This window comes from Nerophis ophidion, linkage group LG24 (assembly GCF_033978795.1).
Source record: "Nerophis ophidion isolate RoL-2023_Sa linkage group LG24, RoL_Noph_v1.0, whole genome shotgun sequence".
NCBI classification, from domain to species: Eukaryota; Metazoa; Chordata; class Actinopteri; order Syngnathiformes; family Syngnathidae; genus Nerophis; species Nerophis ophidion.
The window spans coordinates 3,941,956-3,965,476 of NC_084634.1; the positions used below are offsets into that span (position 1 = coordinate 3,941,956).

The 23,521-nt window shown below is 40.0% G+C and overlaps 2 protein-coding genes across 3 annotated transcripts in view; one reads left to right on the forward strand and one right to left on the reverse strand.

Annotated features, from left to right (window-relative positions):
* zmp:0000000662 (RING finger protein 145) overlaps positions 1-2,122 on the reverse strand; it is a 45,462-nt gene extending 43,340 nt beyond the window's left edge. For both annotated transcript variants that reach the window (XM_061886528.1, XM_061886527.1), the window contains exons 1-2: positions 1,887-2,122; positions 1,433-1,736 (exon numbers count right to left, since the gene is read on the reverse strand). In XM_061886528.1, the coding sequence (XP_061742512.1) occupies positions 1,433-1,601 (169 nt within the window). In that variant the 5' untranslated portion in view covers positions 1,602-1,736; positions 1,887-2,122. The remainder of the gene's footprint in view (positions 1-1,432; positions 1,737-1,886) is intronic.
* Positions 2,123-10,605: 8,483 nt separating this feature from the next.
* The window catches only part of LOC133542300 (probable carboxypeptidase X1), a 21,617-nt gene continuing 8,701 nt past the window's right edge, over positions 10,606-23,521 (forward strand). Inside the window, exons 1-5 of the mRNA XM_061886300.1 lie at positions 10,606-10,927; positions 21,176-21,285; positions 21,448-21,587; positions 21,652-21,736; positions 23,512-23,521. The exon at positions 23,512-23,521 is cut by the window's right edge and continues 141 nt beyond it. Coding sequence (XP_061742284.1) covers positions 10,687-10,927; positions 21,176-21,285; positions 21,448-21,587; positions 21,652-21,736; positions 23,512-23,521 — 586 coding nt within the window. The 5' untranslated portion in view covers positions 10,606-10,686. The remainder of the gene's footprint in view (positions 10,928-21,175; positions 21,286-21,447; positions 21,588-21,651; positions 21,737-23,511) is intronic.

Genomic DNA, 23,521 nt, shown 5'->3' on the forward strand with positions numbered 1-23,521 from the left:
GTTGCTGGCACGGCCACTCTACCAACTGAGCTATACCGCCAAGCCACTTTGCGACTCCGAGAGGTCTGCGAGAAGGTGTGGCCAGCGGATACTGTAGCGAGGCGGGGCGCACCGGGGCTGGGTCCGAGAGGTCTGTGAGGAGGCGTGGCCGGCGGATACTACAGTGACGCGGGGTGCGCCGGGGCCGGGTCCGAGAGGTCTGTGAGGAGGCGTGGCCGGCGGACCTGCAACGAGGCGGGGCGCGCCGGGGCCGGCTCCGAGAGGTCTGTGAGGAAGTTTGGCCGGCAGACTTGAAGCTGGGGCCGGCTCTGAGAGGTCTGTGAGGAGGCGTGGCCGGCAGACTTGCAGCAAGGTACGCTGGGACTCCGAGAGGTCTGCGAGAAGGTGTGGTCAGCGGATACTGCAGCGAGGCAGGGTGCACCGGGCTTGGCTCCGAGAGGTCTGTGAGGAGGTGTGGCAGGCGGACCTGCAGCGAGGCGGGGCGCGCCGGGGCCGGCTCTGAGAGGTCTGTGAGGAAGCATGGCCGGCAGACTTGAAGCTGGGGCCGGCTCTGAGAGGTCTGTGAGGAGGTGTGGCCGGCGGCAGTGCAGCGAGGAGGGGTGTGCGGAGGTCGGCTCTGAGAGGTCTGTGAGGAGGTGTGGCTGGCGGACCTGAATCTCGAGCCGGCTCCGAGAGGTCTGTGAGGCGGCGTGGTTGGCGGGTACTACAGCAAGCTGGGGCACACCAGGGCCGGATCCAAAATGTCTGTGAGGAGGTGTGGCCGGCGGACCTCAAGCTGGGGCCGGCCACGAGAGATCTGTGAGGGGGCGTGGCTGGCGGACCTGAAGTGCGGCGGGGCGCGCCGGGGCCTGCTCCGAAATGTGCGTCAGGTGCGTACATGGCCCACTTGGGCGCAGTTATGCAGGAGGGGCGGAAGGCGCTGGAGAGCCGGTGGTGCACGAGGAGCGACTGCGACAAAGAGCGAGACACGGACGACGCCGGAAGAGCGAACAGTTTGAAGAGACGAGAGCTAAAAAAACACCCGACCGGAAGTGAAGTGTATTGAAAGAATAAAAGTGGCAAAAACTGCTCGCAGTCATGTCCCTCATTGGTGGTCCAAAGAAACCCGGAAGGAAGAGATCCTCCACAACGGCTTTTCACACACACAAGTGAATGCAAAGCATACTTGGTCAACAGCCGTACAGGTCACACTAAGGGTGGCCGTATAAACAACTTTAACACTGTTACAAATATGCGCCACACTGTGAACCCACACCAAACAAGAACGACGAACACATTTCGGGAGAACATCCGCATCGTAACACAACAGAACAAACACCCAGAACCCCTTGCGGCACTAACTTTGCAGTCTATTAACTGAATATAAGAACTCCTGTCTGACAATGTCGAGCAACCGTAAAGGCGGGACTTGAAAAAGGGGCGTGTCACTCACCAAGGTAGTACATGTTCCAGATGACGTATTTATATTTGAAGAGCATGTCCTGGTTTTTGGCCTTCAGGTGCTCCGTTAAGCTGTCTATGTCACACTTGTAGAGCAGGTCCAGGGCCAAGACGCTGGGCACCCTGAGGGCCACGTTGGCCAACTCCTCCAGGCGAGGCATCCTAAATGAAAATGCACAAATAAGACGGTAGAAAAGTGGATGGAAGACTCCTTTTTAGGGGAGGGGGGGCGAGAGAGGGCGTCACATTCTGATTTTTACGACAGTTTCGTCAGTTTGCGTCATCTCTTGGTCCACCTGAAAGACAAAACCAAAACTTTTCAGCGTTTTTAGTCATAAACACAACAGTTGACTTTACCAATTCAACAACAGTAATATTTTATGTTTATTCGGTAGTGAATAACAGAGTCAGCGCACTCAAATAGTTCAGTTTGAAGGTAAACTTACGTCGCAAAGTGACACGAATCCGCGACATGTTTTTTTTTTTTTTTTAAACGCACTACGTAAAATGTTTTACATTTTTTTAAGCAACTATTGGGCGAAAAAAAAAAACAAGCGAACTAGTAAAAGTGTGAGATATGAGACGATAGAAAGGAAATGTAGTTAGAGTTGCATGCAATGTTATGCTTTCGGTAGCTTGCCCGCACACTTCCTGTACACGTCATAGCCAGAGGAGCCAATCAGATTGAGGAAATGTCCCTTTAAAAAATCTTTTATCTTTTTTTAACTGAAAAAAATAAATAAAAATAAAAGATTAAGGGAATTTTAGCTACAAGTTGATTGAAAAATTAATTTCACTTTAATTACTAATATTTGCCGAAATAAATATAAAAAAAAAAAACACGTATCGTTTTCAGTCAAATTTAATCACCAGAATATATAAGAAAAGTGTGTTAGTCCTACTGTCCAAACATAAAATAAAAAAAATCGCCTTTTTAGAAATATAATCATTTATTTTTTCCTTTTTTTAGATGAATATCTCGACGTCGACTCTAGATATAAGAGTAGCTTTCGTGCACACTTCCTGTACACGTCATAGCCAGAGGAGCCAATCAGATTGAGGAAATGTCCCTTTAAAAAAAAAATATCTATTTTTAACTGAAAAAAATAAATAAAAATAAAAGATTAAGGGAATTTTAGCTACAAGTTGATTGAAAAATTAATTTCACTTTAATTACTATTTGCCGAAAAAAAACAAAAACAAAAAAAAAAACACGTATCGTTTTCAGTCAAATTTAATCACCAGAATATATAAGAAAAGTGTTTAATCCTACTGTCCAAACATACAATAAAAAAGAGCCTTTTTAAAAATATAATCGTTTATTTTTTCCTTTTTTTAGATGAATATCTCGACGTCGACTCTAGATTTAAGAGTAGCTTTCCTCCACACTTCCTGTACACGTCATAGCCAAACGAGCCAATCAGATTGAGGAAATGTACTTTTAAAAAAAAAAAGTATCTTTTTTTTAATCGAAAAAATAAAAATAAAAGATTAAGGGAATTTTAGCTAAATATTAATTGAAAAATGAATTTCACTTTAATTGCTAATATTTGCTGAAAGAAATATTGTAAAAAAAATGACACAATTTATCGAAACATGTATCTTTTTCAGTAAAATTTAATCAATGGAATAAAATAAGAAAAGTGCGTTAGTTCTACTGTCCAAACATAAAATAAAAAAGAGCTTTTTTAGTAATATAATCCTTCATTTTTTATTTTTTTTTAATTTGATGAATAACTTCCTGTACACGTCATAGCCAAACGAGCCAATCAGATTGAGGAAATGTCCTTTTTTTTTTAAAAAAAGAAAAAGAAAAAGTATTATCCTTTTTTCATTCAAAAAATAAAATAAAATAAAATAAAAAGATTAAGGTAAATTTAGCTAGATATTATTTGAAAAATTAATTTCACTTCAATTACTAATATTTGCCGAAAGAAACATTATATAAAAAATGACAATTTATGGAAACACGTATCGTTTGCAGTCAAATTTAATTACCATAATAAATAAGAAAAGTGCGTTAGTCCTACTGTCCAAACATAAAATAAAAAAGAGCTTTTTTTAGTAATATAGTCCTTCATTTTTTTTTTTTTGATAAATATCTCGATATAAACTCTAGATTTAAGAACAAAAATAAACCAATCAGATTGAGGACATGTAAAAAAAAACGTTTTTATTTATATATCCATCCATCCATTTCCTACCGCTTATTCCCATTTGGGGTCTCAGCTACAATCAGGCGGAAGGCGGCGTACACCCTGGACAAGTTGCCACCTCATCGCAGGGCCTTTATTTACATATTTTTTGTATATTTTTTTTCTTTTATCATCTTTTTTTTAATTGGAAAAAAAAAAAGATTGAGGGAATTTTGGCTAAAAGTTAATTAAAAATGAATTTCACTTTAATTGCTAATATATGCTGAAAAAAATGTTATTAAAAACGACACAATTTCTGCAAACATGTATCTTATTCAGTAAAATTTAATCACCAGAATAATAAAAGTGTGTTAGTCCTACTGTCAGAAAATATAAATAAAAAAGAGCCTAATTAGTAATATAATCCTTTATTTTTTCCTTTTTTAGATGAGTATCTCGATGTCGACTCTAGATTTAAAAGTAGCTTTTGTGCAACTTCCTGTACACGTCATATCTAAACGAGCCAATCAGATTGAGAAAACGCCCTCTTTTTATTTATATTTTTTTGGTATAACTTTTTCTTTTATTCTCTTTTTTTATTGAAAAAAAAAACAGAATGAGGGAATTTAGGCTAAAAGTTCATAAAAAATATATCTCACTTGAATGACCAAAATTTGCTGAAAAAAATATGATAAAAAATGACACAATGTATGGAAACATGTATATTTTTAGGTCACATTTAATCGCCAGAATAAGAAAAATGTTGTCGGAAAATAAAATTTTAAAAAGTGCCTATTTAGTAATATAATCCTTAATTTTTTTAGATAAATATCTCAACGTCAACTCTTGATTTAAGAGTAGCTTGCGTGCACACTTCCTGTACGTGTCGGATTGAGCGAGTATTTAGATTTTTATTTTTTTTACTTGAAATAATAAAAAAATTAAATATTTTTTTGTCTCTTTACTTAAAATAATTAAAGAGTGCCATCTAAAGTTTTGCTTGTTTCTCCGGGAAAAGGCTCAAAATGTGGGGAAATGCTGGCAACACAACAAGCAAACAATAAAGACTCCCCCCAAAAAAAAAAAAATTAAAGCCCATTCAACATATCTTTACCTGCACATTACCTACCTTCCCTGCATCCTGGGGTCACACTGGTGCTTTTTTATTTCACCTATACATGCTGGTGCTTCCTGCCATCACCCAGACAACATATCTTTACCTGCACGTTACCTACCTTCTCTGTATCCTGGAGTCAAACTGGTGCCTCCTTCTTTCACCCAGTCAACATATCTTTACCTGCATATTACCTACCTTCTCTGTATCCTGGAGTCAAACTGGTGCCTCCTTCTTTCACCCAGTCAACATATCTTTACCCGCACGTTACCTACCTTCTCTGCATTGTGTGGTCACGCTGGTGCTTCCTGCTTTTAAACGGCCATCTTGAGATGGCAGCAGCGCAGCAGCGGTTCTTTGAAGGCGCGTAAAATCAAAACCGGAGCAGTTAGAAAAACTGTTTCATCAACTTTTAATCAGAAGGGTTCTATCTATTTCCTGTGCGAGTTTGAAGCCGACACAACAAACGCGCTCAGAGGAGATAATGTTTGAAAAAAGGTGACGGGTTTTTACGAAACTTTTGTTTTGAAGGGGTAATTGCCAACTTCCTGTTGATTTTTGCTGAAGGATGTCCATGAATGAAATGTAGGTCTAAGTGAGACCTACATAGTTTGATTGATTGATTGATACTTTTTTTAGTAGATTGTACAGTACAGTACATATTCCGTACAATTGACCACTAAATGGTAACACCCATATAAGTTTTTCAACTTGTTTAAGTCGGGGTCCACGTTAGAGGTTAGAGGTTTTTGTTTCATGACTATGACATTCCTGCCGGAGGTTACAAGCAGTTGTGTCTGTGTTTTCGTCCTAGAAGCAGTTTTGTCTGTGTTTTATTCCTAGGGGGCGCTAGAGCGTAATTTTGAGCTTTTTTTATTTTTTATTTTTGTTTTGAAGGGTTTTTTGCCAACTTCCTGTTAATTTTTGCTGAAAAGTGTAAGTGTATGAAATCTAGGTCTAAGTCAGACGTACATAGAGGTTTTTGTTACATGTCTCTACGACATTCTTAACGGAAGTTACAAGCAGTTTTGTCTGTGTTTTTTCCTAGGAGGCGCTAGAATGCAATTTTGAGTTTGTTTGTTTTTCCAGTTTTTTTTTAGATGGCAATTTTCGTCAGTCCTGATGTGTGTCCAGTTTGGTGAGTTTTGAAGCATTTTAAGGGGGTCAAATTACAGCTCAAAGAGGCAAAAATGATATTTTTTAGGAAACTTTTGTTTTAAAGGGGTTTTTGCCAACTTCCTGTTGATTTTTGCTGAAGGATGAATGAAATGTAGGTCTAAATGAGACCTACATAGAAGTGTTCGTTTCATGTATGTATGACATTCCTACCGGAAGTTACAAGCAGTTTTGTCTGTGTTTTATTCCTAGGGGGCGCTAGAGTGCAATTTTGATTTTTTTTTTCTTTTTCTTTTTTTTCTTTTATTAGATTTTAATTTTCGCCAGTCCTGTTGTGTGTGTCCAGTTAGGTGGGTTTTCAAGCATTTTAAGGGGGTCAAATTACAGCTCAAAGAGGCAAAAATGAAATTTTTTAGGAAACTTTTGTTTTGAAGGGGTTTTTGCCAACTTCATGTTAATTTTTGCTGAAAAGTGTAAGTGTATGAAATGTAGGTCTAAGTGAGACCTACATAGAGGTTGTTGTTACATGTCTCTACGACATTCCTACCAGAAGTTACAAGCAGATTTGTCTATGTTATTTCCTAGGGGGCACTAGAGCGCAATTTTGATTTTTTATTTTTTTCATTTTTTTATTTTTTTATTAGATGACAATTTTTGCAAGTCCTAATGTGTGTGTTGAATTTGGTGAGTTTTGAAGCATGTTAAGGGGGTCAAATTACAGCTCAAAGAAACGGCGGTATAATAATAATAAAACCTTAGACATACAATAGGGTCCTCTGTCCCAAAGGGACATTCGGTCTCTTAAAAAAAAGCGAGCGATCGGATGAGTGATGAAAAAATGCAACATCCTGTTCTTCCATGGGGCATTTTTGTTCTCTTCAAAGCCAAATGTGCTGGGAATTGTCCAGCAGAGAGAAAAAAAATTGTGAAAATGCTGATGAGTGGAGAATGAAATGCAGCAGGAGGAGTGTGTTCAAGTCCTAATTTGGTTCTGTGCGAGGTTGCAACATGCAACATAAATACTATCTATGGGCTGGACTATTATTCCTAATCTGTGAATAACGTCCAAGCAAAAAGAGAATACAACAATTTGCAACTGAGAAACGTTGTTATTTTTGGCAAATATCAGCTCATTTGTGACATGTTTTGAAAAAAGCTGGCAGGGGTGGCGAAAAAGACTGAGAAAGTTGAGGAGTGCTCATCAAACGCTTATTTGGAACATCCCACCGGCTAATTGGGAACAGGTGGGTGCCGTGATTGGGTATAAAAGCGGCTTCCGCGGAATGCTCGGTGTCAGAAAAATTGTATGTAAGTTATAAAAAAAATTCCGCACTGAGTTTACGGCGAACGGATGAGAGCTGTCTTTGTTGCACCAAGCGAAGTCTTGGATGATTCCGCTGTGTACGATGGAAATAGATCGGGAGGGGTTATCTATTGTCCTCAAAGACCTGCCCAGGCTGAAACCAGGACGAGCCCAAGCCCGAGGCATCTTTTTCTTTTGTCTTCAATGTGACCGAAAACAATGACTTGTGTTGCGTCAACATTGAATATCTGAATAAAAGAGGAGACGTGAACCTTTTTTTGTCAGAGCGTGGTGCAGGACTGTACAGACCAGGGGTAGGGAACCTATGGCTCTAGAGCCAGATGTGGCTCTTTTGATGACTGCATCTGGCTCTCGGATAAATCTTAGCTGACATTGCTTAGCACGAGAAGTAATGAATAATTCCGCTGGTAATCGCGATGTTAAAAATAATGTTCAAAATATAAAACATTCTCATGCATTTTAATCCATCCATCCGTTTCAACCGCACCTGTTCAAAAAATAATGTTATTTTAAAAAATTACAGACTTATTATACTCTAAAAATACTGGTTTTACTTAAAAAATGCACGCATTTAGTTGTATTCAATGTTAAAAAAGATGATATGGCTCTCATGGAAATACATTTTGAAATATTTGGCTTTCATGGCTCTCTCGGCTAAAAAGGTCCAAATTGAATTCTGTCTCTGTTTGATTCCTTGCCTTTTGTCTTGTTTAATAGATGTCATCAGTGTTTGAACCTGACACTCGGTCGTTCACAAACAAGGACGGGGGCGAGGGTCGCAACTTTGTCGACAAACGCCTGAGCAAATTGTTTAAGAACAACATTTCTCAGGTGGCTGTTGCAAGGATTTGAGGGATTTCACCATCTAGAGAATCTGGAGAAATCACTGCACGTAAGCCGTGATATTACGGACCGCCGATCCCTCAGGCAGCATTGCATCAAGAAGCGATGTCATTGTGTAAAGGGTATCACCACATGGGCTCAGAAACACTTCAGAAAACCACTGTCGGTAACTACAATTCGTCGCTACATCTGTAAGTGTGAGTTAAAACTACTATACAAAGCCAAAGCCATTTATCAACAACACCCAGAAACGCCTACGGTTTCAAAGTGTTTTTTTTTGTTTTTTTTCATTAGATCGCAATTTTTGCCAGTCCTGATGTGTGTGTAAAATTTGGTGAGTTTTGAAGCATTTCAAGGGGGTCAAATTACAGCTCAAAGAAGCAAAAATTAATTTTTTTAGGAAACTTTTGTTTTGAAGGGGTTTTTGCACACTTCTTGTTGATTTTTGCTGAAAGAAGTTGGTGTATGAAATTTAGGTCTAAGTAAGACCTACATAGAGGTTTTTGTTTCATGTATGTACGACATTCCTAACGGAAGTTACAAGCAGTTTTGTCTGTGTTTTTTCCTACATCGATGTGTGTAAAATTTGGTGAGTTTTGAAGCATGTTAAGGGTGTCAAATTTCAGCTCGAAGACTCGGAACAATAAAAATAATTAAAGCTGCAGGCAGCGATGGACAGGACCGACTTTTGCTGGTGTTTCCATCCTTTACCTATTCAACATATCTTTACCTGCACATTACCTACCTTACCTGCATCCTGGGGTCACACTGGTGCTTCTTTCTGCCACCCATAATGTTTGAAAAAAGGTGACGGGCTTTTACAAAACTTTGTTTTGAAGGGGTAATTGCCAACTTCCTGTAGATTTTTGCTGAAGGATGTCGATTATTAAAATGCAGGTCTAAGTGAGACCTACATAGAGGTTTTTGTTTCATGTCCCTCCGACATTCCTACCGGAAGTTACAGGCAGTTTTGTTTGTGTTTTCTTCCTAGCAGCAGTTTTGTCTGTGTTTTGTTCCTAGGGGGTGCTAGAGCGCAATTTGGAGTTTTTTTTTTTTTTTTTCATTAGATCGCAATTTTCACCAGTCCTGATGTGTGTGTCCAGTTTGGTGAGTTTTGAAGCATTTTAAGGGGGTCAAATTACAGCTCAAAGAGGCAAAAAGGACATTTTTTAGGAAACTTTTGTTTTGAAATGGTTTTTGCCAACTTCTTGTCTATTTCTGCTGAAGAAAGTTAGTGTATGAAATGTAGGTCTAAGTGAGACCTACATAGAAGTTTTTGTTTCATGTCTCTACGACATTCCTACCGGAAGTTACAGGCAGTTTTGTTTGTGTTTTCTTCCTAGCAGCAGTTTTGTCTGTGTTTTGTTCCTAGGGGGTGCTAGAGCGCAATTTGGAGTTTTTTTTTTTTTTTTTTCATTAGATCGCAATTTTCACCAGTCCTGATGTGTGTGTCCAGTTTGGTGAGTTTTGACGCATTTTAAGGGGGTCAAATTACAGCTCAAAGAGGCAAAAATGAAATTTTTTAGGAAACTTTAGTTTTGAAGGGGTTTTTGCCAACTTCCTGTTGACTTTTGGTGAAGGAAGTTAGTGCATGAAATGTAGGTCTAAGTGAGACCTACATAGAGGTTTTTGTTTGTTGTCTCTACGACATTCCTAACGGAAGTTACAGGCAGTTTTGTCTCTTTTCTTCCTAGGAGCAGTTTTGTCTGTTTTTTATTCCTAGGGGGTGCTAGAGCGCAATTTTGAGGTTTTTTTTTGTTTGTTTTTTTCATTAGATCACAATTTTCACCAGTCCTGATGTGTGTGTCCAGTTTGGTGAGTTTTTAAGCACTTTAAGGTGGTCAAATTACAACTCAAAGAGGCAAAAATGACATGTTTTAGGAAACTTTTGTTTTGAAATGGTTTTTGCCAACTTCTTGTCTATTTCTGCTGAAGGAAGTTAGTGTATGAAATGTAGGTCTAAGTGAGACCTACATAGAGGTTTTTGTTTCATGTCTCCCCGACATTCCTAACGGAAGTTACAAGCAGATTTGTTTGTGTTTTTCCGTAGGGGGCGCTAGAGCGCAATTTTGAGGTTTTTTTTTATTAGATCGCAATTTTCGCTCGTCCTGATGTGTGTGTCCAGTTTGGTGAGTTTTAAAGCATTTTAAGCGGGTCAAATTACAACTCAAAGAGACAAAAATGACATGCTTTAGGAAACTTTTGTTTTGAAATGGATTTTGCCAACTTCTTGTCTATTTCTGCTGAAGGAAGTTAGTGTATGAAATCTAGGTCTAAGTGAGACCTACATAGAGGTTTTGTTTGTTGTCTCTACAATATTCCTAATGGAAGTTACAAGCGGTTTTGTCTGTGTTTTTTCCTCCACTGATGTGTGTGTAGAATTTGGTGAGTTTTGAAGCATGTTAAGGGGGTCAAATTACAGCTCAAAGAGGCGGCGGTATTATAATAATAATAATAAAACCTTAGAAATACAACAGGGCCCTCTGTCGCAAAGGGACATTCGGTCCCTAATATTAAAATAACTGTTACAGCCACTTCCGGTGTCGTGTTTCCCTCACATGGAAGCAATGTTGTGTTACAGAGGAGGTATGTCCGGGCAGGAGGAGGAATGCCTGGGTCTGGCTCTCCCCTCTCCTCCTCCTCCCTGTCCCACATAACGCCGTGCTTCTCCCACGCAGTCCACAACGCCGCAGAAAAAACCCGCCACAAGCACGATGGGGAAGACCCACTTGGCGTGGGCCCTCGTCCTCCTCCTGGGAGGCTTCCGGGCGACGACCAGTCAGACGACCACCGCCGGCCCTTCGCTCCGACCCACGCGGAGCTGGACTACGCCGTGGTCCGAGGGAGGTCAGGAGCCGACCACACCTCCAGACGGGGTCAAGCAGCAGGTCGTCACGCCGCGCGGCCGGGACGCGGACAAAGATGACGCCGCGGGGGAGGCCAACGCCGTAGAAGGTATCATTTACTTGTGTCCCCCGGGGACATAACTTGATGGAACCAACTCTAAAACAGGTTTTTTAAAAGAAAACTGATCTGATGAAAAACTTTGCAGGTAATAAGAAGGTCGAAAGTGTGACTCAACACAGTCCTGTTACCTAAAAATGTATTTAAGTATTATTTTATATTATTTTAAAAGCCTACTACTACCCACCACGCATTTTGTTCCAGCCCGATCCCAGCTATAAGTCGTCTGCTTTAATCGCATAATAACACAGTATTCTGGACATCTGTGCTGCTGAATCTTTTGCAATTTGTTCAATGAATAATGGAGACGTCAAAGAAGAAAGATGCAGGTGGGAAGCGGTCTTTTGTGGCCGCCTTTAGCAACACAAACACAGCCGGTGTGATGTAAGCTTGGACCTTAAATCCTACTGAGTAGCTCTTAATCTTCTTTCCTTTATGCGATTTCAAATTATTGAAATCAGCCTCCTCCATTTTGAAACTGATGACAGAGGAAGTGTCACTCGTGAGGTCACGAGTTTGACCAGGCGGTAATACTAAGCACGCGCTAATTATTTTGCAAAGTAAGGCAGTAATTCAAAGCAGGCGCAATTCAAGGAAATACGGTGTAAGTGGTCTGCTTGAATCGCATAATTCCACAGTATTCTGGACATCTGTGTTGCTGAATCTTTTGCAATTTGTTCAATGAATAATGGAGACGTCAAAGAAGAAAGCTGTAGGTGAGAAGCGGTGTATTGCGGCTGCTTTTAGCAACACAAACACAGCCGGTGTTTCCAGGTAATAGGAAGGTCAAAAGTGTGACTCAACACAGTCCTGTTACCTAAAAATTTATTTTAAGTATTATTTTATATTATTTTAAAGGCCTACTGAAAGCCACTACTACCCACCACACAGTCTGATAGTTTATATATCAATGATGAAATATTAAACAATACGGCCGGTTTAGTTTACTAAATTGCTATTTTAAATTTCGCGCCAAGTATCCTGTTGAAAACGTCGCGGTATTCTGGACGTCTGTGTTGCTGAATCTTTTGCAATTTGTTCAATGAATAATGGAGACGTCAAAGAAGAAAGCTGTAGGTGAGAAGCGGTGTATTGCGGCTGCCTTTAGCAACACAAACACAGCCGGTGTTGCCAGGTAATAGGAAGGTCAAAAGTGTGACTCAACACAGTCCTGTTAACTAAAAATGTATTTTAAGTATTATTTTATATTATTTTAAAGGCCTACTGAAAGCCACTACTAGCGACCACGCAGTCTGATAGTTTATATATCAATGATGAAATATTAAACAATACGGCCGTTTTAGTTTACTAAATTGCTATTTTAAATTTCGCGCCAAGTATCCTGTTGAAAACGTGGCAGTATTCTGGACGTCTGTGTTGCTGAATCTTTTGCAATTTGTCCAATGAATAATGGAGACATCAAAGAAGAAAGCTGTAGGTGAGAAGCGGTGTATTGCGGCCGCCTTTAGCAACACAAATCCAGCCGGTGTTTCCTTGTTTACATTCCCCAAGGTGAAGCTTTACTATGGAACAGAGCGGTGAAGCGAACATGGTCCCCGGCAGGTTTCGGTGAGAAAATGGTGGTAATAAGTCGGCTCTTACCGTAGACATGAGCGGAGCTTGCGTCGTTCCTCGTGCACCTGTCAAAGAGGCAGCTGCGGACTCTCTTGCCTCCTCCGACCGGCCGTCCCCGAACGTGGGATGCTTCCACCGTGGAGGAGGGGGGAAAAAAAGCTCAGCTGTGTTTGTGTTGCTAAAGCCGGCCGCAATACACCGCTTCTCACCTACAGCTTTCTTCTTTGACGTCTCCATTATTCATTGAACAAATTGCAAAAGATTCAGCAACACAGATGTCCAGAATTCTGTGGAATTATGCGATGAAAAGAGACGACTTATAGCTGTGAACGGCGCTGGAACAAAATGTCCTCTACAATGCATGACGTCTCGCGCACACGTCATCATACCGCGACGTTTTAGCATGATACTTCCGCGCGAAATATAAAATTGCAATTTAGTAAACTAAAGCGGCCGTATTGGCATGTGTTGCAGTAGGCCTTTAACTTTGAAATGTGGTCATCTCCCAACCAATATTCTACAACACAAAAACAACATTGAAACAACATGCTTTTCGACAACGTTTAATCAATGTTGGGTTCTGACGTTGATTTAACGTTGAAATTTGGTCATTTCCCAACCAATATTCTACAACGCAAAAACAACGTTGAAACAACATGCTTTTTTACAATGTTTAATCAATGTTGGGTTCTGACGTTGAAATTTGGTCATCTCCCAACCAATATTCTACAACACAAATACAACGTTGAAACAACATATTTTTTGACGACGTTGATTTAACGTTGAAATTTGGTCATTTCCCAACCAATATTCTACAACACAAAAACAACGTTGAAACAACATGCTTTTCGACAACGTTTAATCAATGTTGGGTTCTGACGTTGATTTAATGTTGACATTTGGTAATTTCCCGACCAATATTCTACGACACAAAAACAACGTTGAAACAACATGCTTTTTTACAATGTTTAATCAATGTTGGGTTCTGACGTTGATTTAACGTTGAAATTTGGTCATTTCCCAACCAATATTCTCCGACACAAATACAACGTTGAAACAACATGCTTTTCTACGTTTAATCAATTTTGGGTTCTGACGTTGAAATTTGGTCATCTCCCAACCAATATTCTACGACACAAAAACAACGTTGAAACAACATGCTTTTCGACAACGTTTAATCAATGTTGGGTTCTGACGTTGATTTAACGTTGAAATGTGGTCATTTCCCAACCAATATTCTACGACACAAATACAACGTTGAAACAACATGCTTTTTGACGACGCTGATTTGACCATTGAAATTTAGTCATTTCCTAACCAATATTCTACAACACAAAAACAACGTTGAAACATGCTTTTCTACAACGTTTAATCAATGTTGGGTTCTGACATTGATTTAACGTTGAAATTTGGTCATTTCCCAACCAATATTCTACAACACAAAAACAACATTGAAACAACATGCTTTTTGACGACGCTGATTTGACCATTGAAATTTAGTCATTTCCTAACCAATATTCTACAACACAAAAACAACGTTGAAACATGCTTTTCTACAACGTTTAATCAATGTTGGGTTCTGACATTGATTTAACGTTGAAATTTGGTCATCTCCCAACCAATATTCTACAACACAAAAACAACATTGAAACAACATGCTTTTCGACAACGTTTAATCAATGTTGGGTTCTGACGTTGATTTAACGTTGAAATTTGGTCATTTCCCAACCAATATTCTACAACGCAAAAACAACGTTGAAACAACATGCTTTTTTACAATGTTTAATCAATGTTGGGTTCTGACGTTGAAATTTGGTCATCTCCCAACCAATATTCTACAACACAAATACAACGTTGAAACAACATATTTTTTGACGACGTTGATTTAACGTTGAAATTTGGTCATTTCCCAACCAATATTCTACAACACAAAAACAACGTTGAAACAACATGCTTTTCGACAACGTTTAATCAATGTTGGGTTCTGACGTTGATTTAATGTTGACATTTGGTAATTTCCCGACCAATATTCTACGACACAAAAACAACGTTGAAACAACATGCTTTTTTACAATGTTTAATCAATGTTGGGTTCTGACGTTGATTTAACGTTGAAATTTGGTCATTTCCCAACCAATATTCTCCGACACAAATACAACGTTGAAACAACATGCTTTTCTACGTTTAATCAATTTTGGGTTCTGACGTTGAAATTTGGTCATCTCCCAACCAATATTCTACGACACAAAAACAACGTTGAAACAACATGCTTTTCGACAACGTTTAATCAATGTTGGGTTCTGACGTTGATTTAACGTTGAAATGTGGTCATTTCCCAACCAATATTCTACGACACAAATACAACGTTGAAACAACATGCTTTTTGACGACGCTGATTTGACCATTGAAATTTAGTCATTTCCTAACCAATATTCTACAACACAAAAACAACGTTGAAACATGCTTTTCTACAACGTTTAATCAATGTTGGGTTCTGACATTGATTTAACGTTGAAATTTGGTAATTTCCCGACCAATATTCTACAACACAAAAACAGCGTTGAAACAACATGCTTTTCTACGTTTAATCAATTTTGGGTTCTGACGTTGATTTAACGTTGATTCTACGACACAAAAACAACGTTGAAACAACATGCTTTTCGACAATGTTTAATCAATGTTGGGTTCTGACGTTGAAATTTGGTCATCTCCCAACCAATATTCTACAACACAAAAACAACATTGAAACAACATGCTTTTCGACAACGTTTAATCAATGTTAGGTTCTGACGTTGATTTAACGTTGAAATTTGGTCATTTCCCAACCAATATTCTACAACACAAAAACAACGTTGAAACAACATGCTTTTTGACGACGTTGATGACCATTGAAATTTAGTCATCTCCCAACCAATATTCTACAACGCAAAAACAATATGTACTGTACTGTGCAATCTACTAATAAAAGTATCAATCAATCAATCAACGTTGTAACAACATGCTTTTTTACAACGTTTAATCAATGTTGGGTTCTGACGTTGATTTAACGTTGAAATTTGGTCATTTCCAAACCAATATTCTACGACACAAAAACAACGTTGAAACAACATGCTTTTCAACAACGTTTAATCAATGTTGGGTTCTGACGGTGATTTAACGTTGAAATTTGGTCATCTCCCAACCAATATTCTACAACACAAAAACAATGTTGAACAACATGCTTTTCGACAATGTTTAATCAATGTTGGGTTCTGACGTTGAAATTTGGTCATCTCCCAACAAATATTCTACAACACAAAAATAACGTTAAAACAACGTGCTTTTCGACAACGTTTAATCAATGTTGGGTTCTGACGTTGATTTAACATTGAAATTTGGTAATTTCCCAACCAATATTCTACAAGACAAAAACAACACTGAAACAACATGCTTTTCGACAATGTTTAATCAATGTTGGGTTCTGACGTAGAAATTTGGTCATTTCCCAACCAATATTCTACAACACAAAAACAATATTGAAGCAACATGCTTTTCAACAACGTTTAATCAATGTTAGGTTCTGACGTTGATTTAACGTTGAAATTTGGTCATTTCCCGACCAATATTCTACAACACAAAAACAACGTTGAAACAACATGATTTTCGACAACGTTTAATCAATGTTGGGTTCTGACGTTGATTTAACGTTGAGATTTGGTCATTTCCCAACCAATATTCTACAACACAAATACAACGTTGGCAAAACATGCTTTTCGACAACGTTTAATCAATGTTGGGTTCTGACGTTGATTTAACGTTGAAATTTGGTCATTTCCCAACCAATATTCTACAACACAAAAACAACGTTGAAACAACATGCTTTTCAACAACGTTTAATCAATGTTGGGTTCTGACGTTGATTTAACGTTGAAATTTGGTCATTTCCCAACCAATATTCTACAACACAAAAACAACGTTGAAACAACATGCTTTTCAACAACGTTTAATCAATGTTGGGTTCTGACGTTGATTTAACATTGGAATTTGGTCATTTCCCAACCAATATTCTACAACACAAAAACAATATTGAAGCAACATGCTTTTCAACAACGTTTAATCAATGTTAGGTTCTGACGTTGATCTAACATTGAAATTTGGTCATTTCCCAACCAATATTCTACAACACAAAAACAATGTTGAAACAACATGCTTTTCGACAACATTTAATCAATGTTGGGTTCTGACGTTGATTTAACGTTGAAATTTGGTCATTTCCCAACCAATATTCTACAACACAAAAACAACGTTGAAACAACATGCTTTTCGACAACGTTTAATCAATGTTTGGTTCAGACGTTGATTTAACTTTGAAATTTGGTCATTTCCCAACCAATATTCTACAACACAAATACAACGTTGAAACAACATGCTTTTCGACAACGTTTAATCAATTTTGGGTTCTGACGTTGAAATTTGGTCATTTCCTAACCAATATTCTACAAAACAAAAACAACGTTGAAACAACATGCTTTTCGACAACGTTTAATCAATGTTTAGGAAAAATCACTTCACTTCACTTCACTTGGGTTCTGACGTTGATTTAACGTTGAAATTTGGTCATTTCCCAACCAATATTCTACAACACAAAAACAACGTTGAAACAACATGCTTTTCGACAACGTTTAATCAATGTTGGGTACTGACGTTGATTTAACGTTGAAATTTGCTCATTTCCCAACCAATATTCTCCGACACAAATACAACGTTGAAACAACATGTTTTCTGCAATGTTTAATCAATTTTGGGTTCTGACGTTGAAATTTGGTCATCTCCCAACCAATATTCTACAACACAAAAACAACGTTGAAACAACATGTTTTTCGACAACATTTAATCAATGTTGGGTTCTGACGTTGATTTAACGTTGAAATTTGGTCATTTCCCAACCAATATTCTACAACACAAAAACAACGTTGAAACAACATGCTTTTTGTCAAATTTTAATCAATGGTTGTGACGTGGATTTGACCATTGAAATTTGGTCATTTTTCCAACCAATATTCCACAACACAAATACAACGTTGAAACAACATGCTTTTCGACAACGTTTAATCAATGTTTGGTTCAGACGTTGATTTAACTTTGAAATTTGGTCATTTCCCAACCAATATTCTACAACACAAATACAACGTTGAAACAACATGCTTTTCGACAACGTTTAATCAATTTTGGGTTCTGACGTTGAAATTTGGTCATTTCCCAACCAATATTCTACAAAACAAAAACAACGTTGAAACAACATGCTTTTCGACAACGTTTAATCAATGTTTAGGAAAAATCACTTCACTTCACTTCACTTGGGTTCTGACGTTGATTTAACGTTGAAATTTGGTCATTTCCCAACCAATATTCTACAACACAAAAACAACGTTGAAACAACATGCTTTTCGACAACGTTTAATCAATGTTGGGTACTGACGTTGATTTAACGTTGAAATTTGCTCATTTCCCAACCAATATTCTCCGACACAAATACAACGTTGAAACAACATGTTTTCTGCAATGTTTAATCAATTTTGGGTTCTGACGTTGAAATTTGGTCATCTCCCAACCAATATTCTACAACACAAAAACAACGTTGAAACAACATGTTTTTCGACAACATTTAATCAATGTTGGGTTCTGACGTTGATTTAACGTTGAAATTTGGTCATTTCCCAACCAATATTCTACAACACAAAAACAACGTTGAAACAACATGCTTTTTGTCAAATTTTAATCAATGGTTGTGACGTGGATTTGACCATTGAAATTTGGTCATTTTTCCAACCAATATTCCACAACACAAATACAACGTTGAAACAACATGCTTTTCGACAACGTTTAATCAATGTTTGGTTCAGACGTTGATTTAACTTTGAAATTTGGTCATTTCCCAACCAATATTCTACAACACAAATACAACGTTGAAACAACATGCTTTTCGACAACGTTTAATCAATTTTGGGTTCTGACGTTGAAATTTGGTCATTTCCCAACCAATATTCTACAAAACAAAAACAACGTTGAAACAACATGCTTTTCGACAACGTTTAATCAATGTTTAGGAAAAATCACTTCACTTCACTTCACTTGGGTTCTGACGTTGATTTAACGTTGAAATTTGGTCATTTCCCAACCAATATTCTACAACACAAAAACAACGTTGAAACAACATGCTTTTCGACAACGTTTAATCAATGTTGGGTACTGACGTTGATTTAACGTTGAAATTTGCTCATTTCCCAACCAATATTCTCCGACACAAATACAACGTTGAAACAACATGTTTTCTGCAATGTTTAATCAATTTTGGGTTCTGACGTTGAAATTTGGTCATCTCCCAACCAATATTCTACAACACAAAAACAACGTTGAAACAACATGTTTTTCGACAACATTTAATCAATGTTGGGTTCTGACGTTGATTTAACGTTGAAATTTGGTCATTTCCCAACCAATATTCTACAACACAAAAACAACGTTGAAACAACATGCTTTTTGTCAAATTTTAATCAATGGTTGTGACGTGGATTTGACCATTGAAATTTGGTCATTTTTCCAACCAATATTCCACAACACAAATACAACGTTGAAACAACATGATTTTTAAAATAAAAAAAAAACGTTTAATCAATGTTAAATCAAGGTCACGACCTAATATTGATTCCCTAGGGAGACGCTGGTGAGAAATCCACACGAGATGCCCGAACCACCTAAGCTGGTTCCTCTCCATTGATTTGACCATTGAAATTTGGTCATTTCCCCAACCGACATCAACGTTGTCTCAGTTTCCGATTTTTCCGCGTTGTTTTGAAGTCATTTTTAAAAGAAATGCACGTCTACTCAACGTTGTTTCAATGTCTTGTAACTGCTGGGTGAAACAAAGCATTCCACAGTCTAAGTGTTTTGTAGGATTTAGAATTGAAATGATTAATTCCGAGACCGATTTACCGCACAACCGCCGGAGTATTGCTGTTTGCTTTCATAAGGAGAATATATGTCCACAGAAGTGCAACTAATCACATTTATTTCAGCCCCCTTGCCAGATGTGTGCTCAGTCCCCCCCACCCCCCAAGTCTGCGGTCTGGACTCGGAGGCCCTTCCTTCTTCAACCTTTGCACGGATTTCGATCCGACATCAAAACACGCTTACTCAGGAGTAAACGCCCCTTTTGTTCCGTGTCCCTAGCACGGATTTCGATCCGACACCAAAACACGGGGAGAAGCCGGTGTCCATTAGCCAAAGGCGGGAGTCCTCAAATGTGTGATTTATCCCTCGTCCCGCGCTACCTCAGACAACTTTACTGGCAAACGTACCAGAGGCGCTTGCGTTCCGTGATTCACGGCCGAGTTTACCAAAGTCATGGCTTTCCGAGCGTTGACTTTACACTCTCCGGGCTTTCTTGTCGCATGCCTCCCTGGACCAACTTATCTGCGGTCTTGAAGGCGAAGTGGGCCTCTCAACTCCCGCTGAACCGACCCTCCATGATTGTGCTGAGAGGCTGACATCTCAGATTACAAGAGTTCTGCTTACTCGGGAGAATCCGGAAGAGGACTTATTTAACCCCCTCACTGGTCCGTAGGGTTGTTCCATCAGACAACTTTACTGGCAAACGTGCCGGAGGCGCTTCCGTTCCGTGATTCATGGCCGAGTTTACCAAAGTCATGGCTTTCCGACCGTTGACTCTACACTCTCCGGGCTTTCTTGTTGCATGCCGGGCCTCCCCGGACCAACTTATCTGCGGTCTTGAAGGAGAAGTGGGTCTCTCAACTCCCGCTGAACCGACCTGCCGTGATTGTGCTAAGGGCCGAGATCTCAGATTACAAGAGTTTTGCTTACTCAGGAGAATCCGTTAAAGGACTTGTTTAACCCCCTCAGTGGTCCGTTGGGTTGTTCCATCAGAGAACTTTACTGGCAACTGCGCGGGAGGCACTTCCGTTCCGTGATTCATGGCCGAGTTTACCAAAGTCATGGCTTTCCGAGACTTGACTTTACACTCTCCGGCTTTCTTGTTGCATGCCGAGCCTCCCTGGACCAACTTATCAGCGGTCTTGAAGGCGAAGTGGGCCTCTCAACTCCCGCTGAACCGACCCGCCGTGATTGTGCTGAGAGGCTGACATCTCAGATTACAAGAGTTCTGCTTACTCGGGAGAATCCGGAAGAGGACTTGTTTAACCCCCTCAGTTGTCCACAAGGTTATTCCATGTCCCTAGCATGGATTTCGATCAGACACCAAAACACGGGGAGAAGCTGGTGTCCATTAGCCAAACGCGGGAGTCCTAAAATGTGTGATTTATCCCTCGTCCCGCGCTACCCCAGACAACTTTACTGGCAAACGTGCCAGAGGCGCTTCCGTTCCGTGATTCATGGCCGAGTTTACCAAAGTCATGCCTTTCCGAGACTTGACTCTACACTCTCCAGGCTTTCTTGTCGCATGCCGAGCCTCCCCGGACCAACTTATCTGCGGTCTCGAAGGAGAAGTGGGCCTCTTAACTCCCGCTGAACCGACCCGGTGCTGAGAGGCCGAGATCTCAGATTACAAGAGTTCTGCTTACTCAGGAGAATCCGTAGGAGGACTTGTTTAACCCCCTCAGTGGTCCGTAGGGTTGTTCCATGTCCCTAACGTGTCCCCTCTGCGCCCAGGCTGTCCCCCCTTGGGCCTGGAGTCCCTGAGGGTAGATGACACCCAAATTCAAGCGTCGTCCTTCCAGAGGTTCGGTCTGGGTCCTCACAGAGGCAGACTCAATATCCAGGTGGGGAAAGTTTCTGGATGTTTCCGTAAGTTACTAAATAGGTCAGGGAGTGCGTCTGAGAGCAATTAAATCCGGACTAAACTACAAAGAGACGCGGCCAAGTCCGCGGTTCGCGTAGAAGCTGACCCAAGCATTTCTGTGTGTGTGTGACGCTCATCTCAGTCCGGCATCGAGGACGGGGATCTGTATGACGGCGCCTGGTGTGCCGACTACAAAGACCAGAACCAGTGGCTGGAGGTGGACGCCCTGCACCTGACCCGCTTCACCGGTGTCATCCTGCAGGGCCGCAGCACCATCTGGAGGTCAGGTCATGTCAGGGGGGGTTGGGGGGTCTCGGGTGTTGTCCACTGATCCACCTTGCTGCAGGCAGGACTGGGTGGAGACCTACAAAGTCCAGCTGAGCAACGACTCCATAAGCTGGAAAAGCAGCATGAACGGGACCCAAGAAGCGGTACGTCTTAGCATTTGTTTTCATAACGGTTTATGAACAAAGTGTGGCCCCGGGGGGCCAATTGTGGCCCGCAGCTGGAGTTCTTGTGGGCCGCTAGAACACGGCTGAGATAAAATCAAAGAAGAAATAATAGTGTGAGAGTCCAGTCCATAGTGGATCTAACATAATAGTGAGAGTCCAGTCCATAGTGGATCTAACATAATAGTGAGAGTCCAGTCCATAGTGGATCTAACATAATAGTGTGAGAGTCCAGTCCATAGTGGATCTAACATAATAGTGTGAGAGTCCAGTCCATAGTGGATCTAACATAATAGTGTGAGAGTCCAGTCCATAGTGGATCTAACACAATAAAGAGAGTCCAGTCCATAGTGGATCTAATGTAATAGTGAGAGTCCAGTCCATAGTGGATCTAACATAATAGTGACAGTCCAGTCCATAGTGGATCTAACATAATAGTGAGAGTCCAGTCCATAGTGGATCTAACATAATAGTGTGAGAGTCCAGTCCATAGTGGATCTAACATAATAGTGAGAGTCCAGTCCATAGTGGATCTAACATAATAGTGTGAGAGTCCAGTCCATAGTGGATCTAACATAATAGTGAGAGTCCAGTCCATAGTGGATCTAACATAATAGTGAGAGTCCAGTCCATAGAGGATCTAACATAATAGTGAGAGAGTCCAGTCCATAGTGGATCTAACATAATAGTGAGAGTCCAGTCCATAGTGGATCTAACATAATAGTGTGAGTCCAGTCCATAGTGGATCTAACATAATAGTGAGAGTCCAGTCCATAGCGGATCTAACATAATAGTGAGAGTCCAGTCCATAGCGGATCTAACATAATAGTGAGAGAGTCCAGTCCATAGTGGATCTAACATAATAGTGTGAGAGTCCAGTCCATAGTGGATCTAACATAATAGTGTGAGAGTCCAGTCCATAGCGGATCTAACATAATAGTGTGAGAGTCCAGTCCATAGTGGATCTAACATAATAGTGTGAGAGTCCATTCCATAGTGGATCTAACATAATAGTGTGAGTCCAGTCCATAGTGGATCTAACATACTAGTGAGAGTCCAGTCCATAGTGGATCTAACATAATTATGAGTCCAGTCCCTGGTGGATCTAACATAATAGTGTGAGAGTCCAGGCCATAGTGGATCTAACATAATAGTGAGAGTCCAGTCCATAGTGGATCTAACATAATAGTGAGAGTCCAGTCCATAGTGGATCTAACATATTAGTCAGAGTCCAGTCCATAGTGGATCTAACATAATAGTGAGAGTCCAGTCCATAGTGGATCTAACATAATAGTGTGAGAGTCCAGTCCATAGTGGATCTAACATAATAGTGAGAGTCCAGTCCATAGTGGATCTAACATAATAGTGTGAGAGTCCAGTCCATAGTGGATCTAACATAATAGTGAGAGTCCAGTCCATAGTGGATCTAACATAATAGTGTGAGAGTCCAGTCCATAGTGGATCTAACATAATAGTGTGAGAGTCCAGTCCATAGTGGATCTAACATAATAGTGTGAGAGTCCAGTCCATAGTAGATCTAACATAATAGTGAGAGTCCAGTCCATAGTGGATCTAACATAATAGTGTGAGAGTCCAGTCCATAGTGGATCTAACATAATAGTGTGAGTCCAGTCCATAGTAGATCTAACATAATAGTGAGAGTCCAGTCCATAGTTCACTTCCCCTTTAAGAACTGCCATAAAGTGCTCCCGGTTGCCACATAGTGCACCTGCTGACTCGGTGTTTTATGACCACAGATATTTGAGG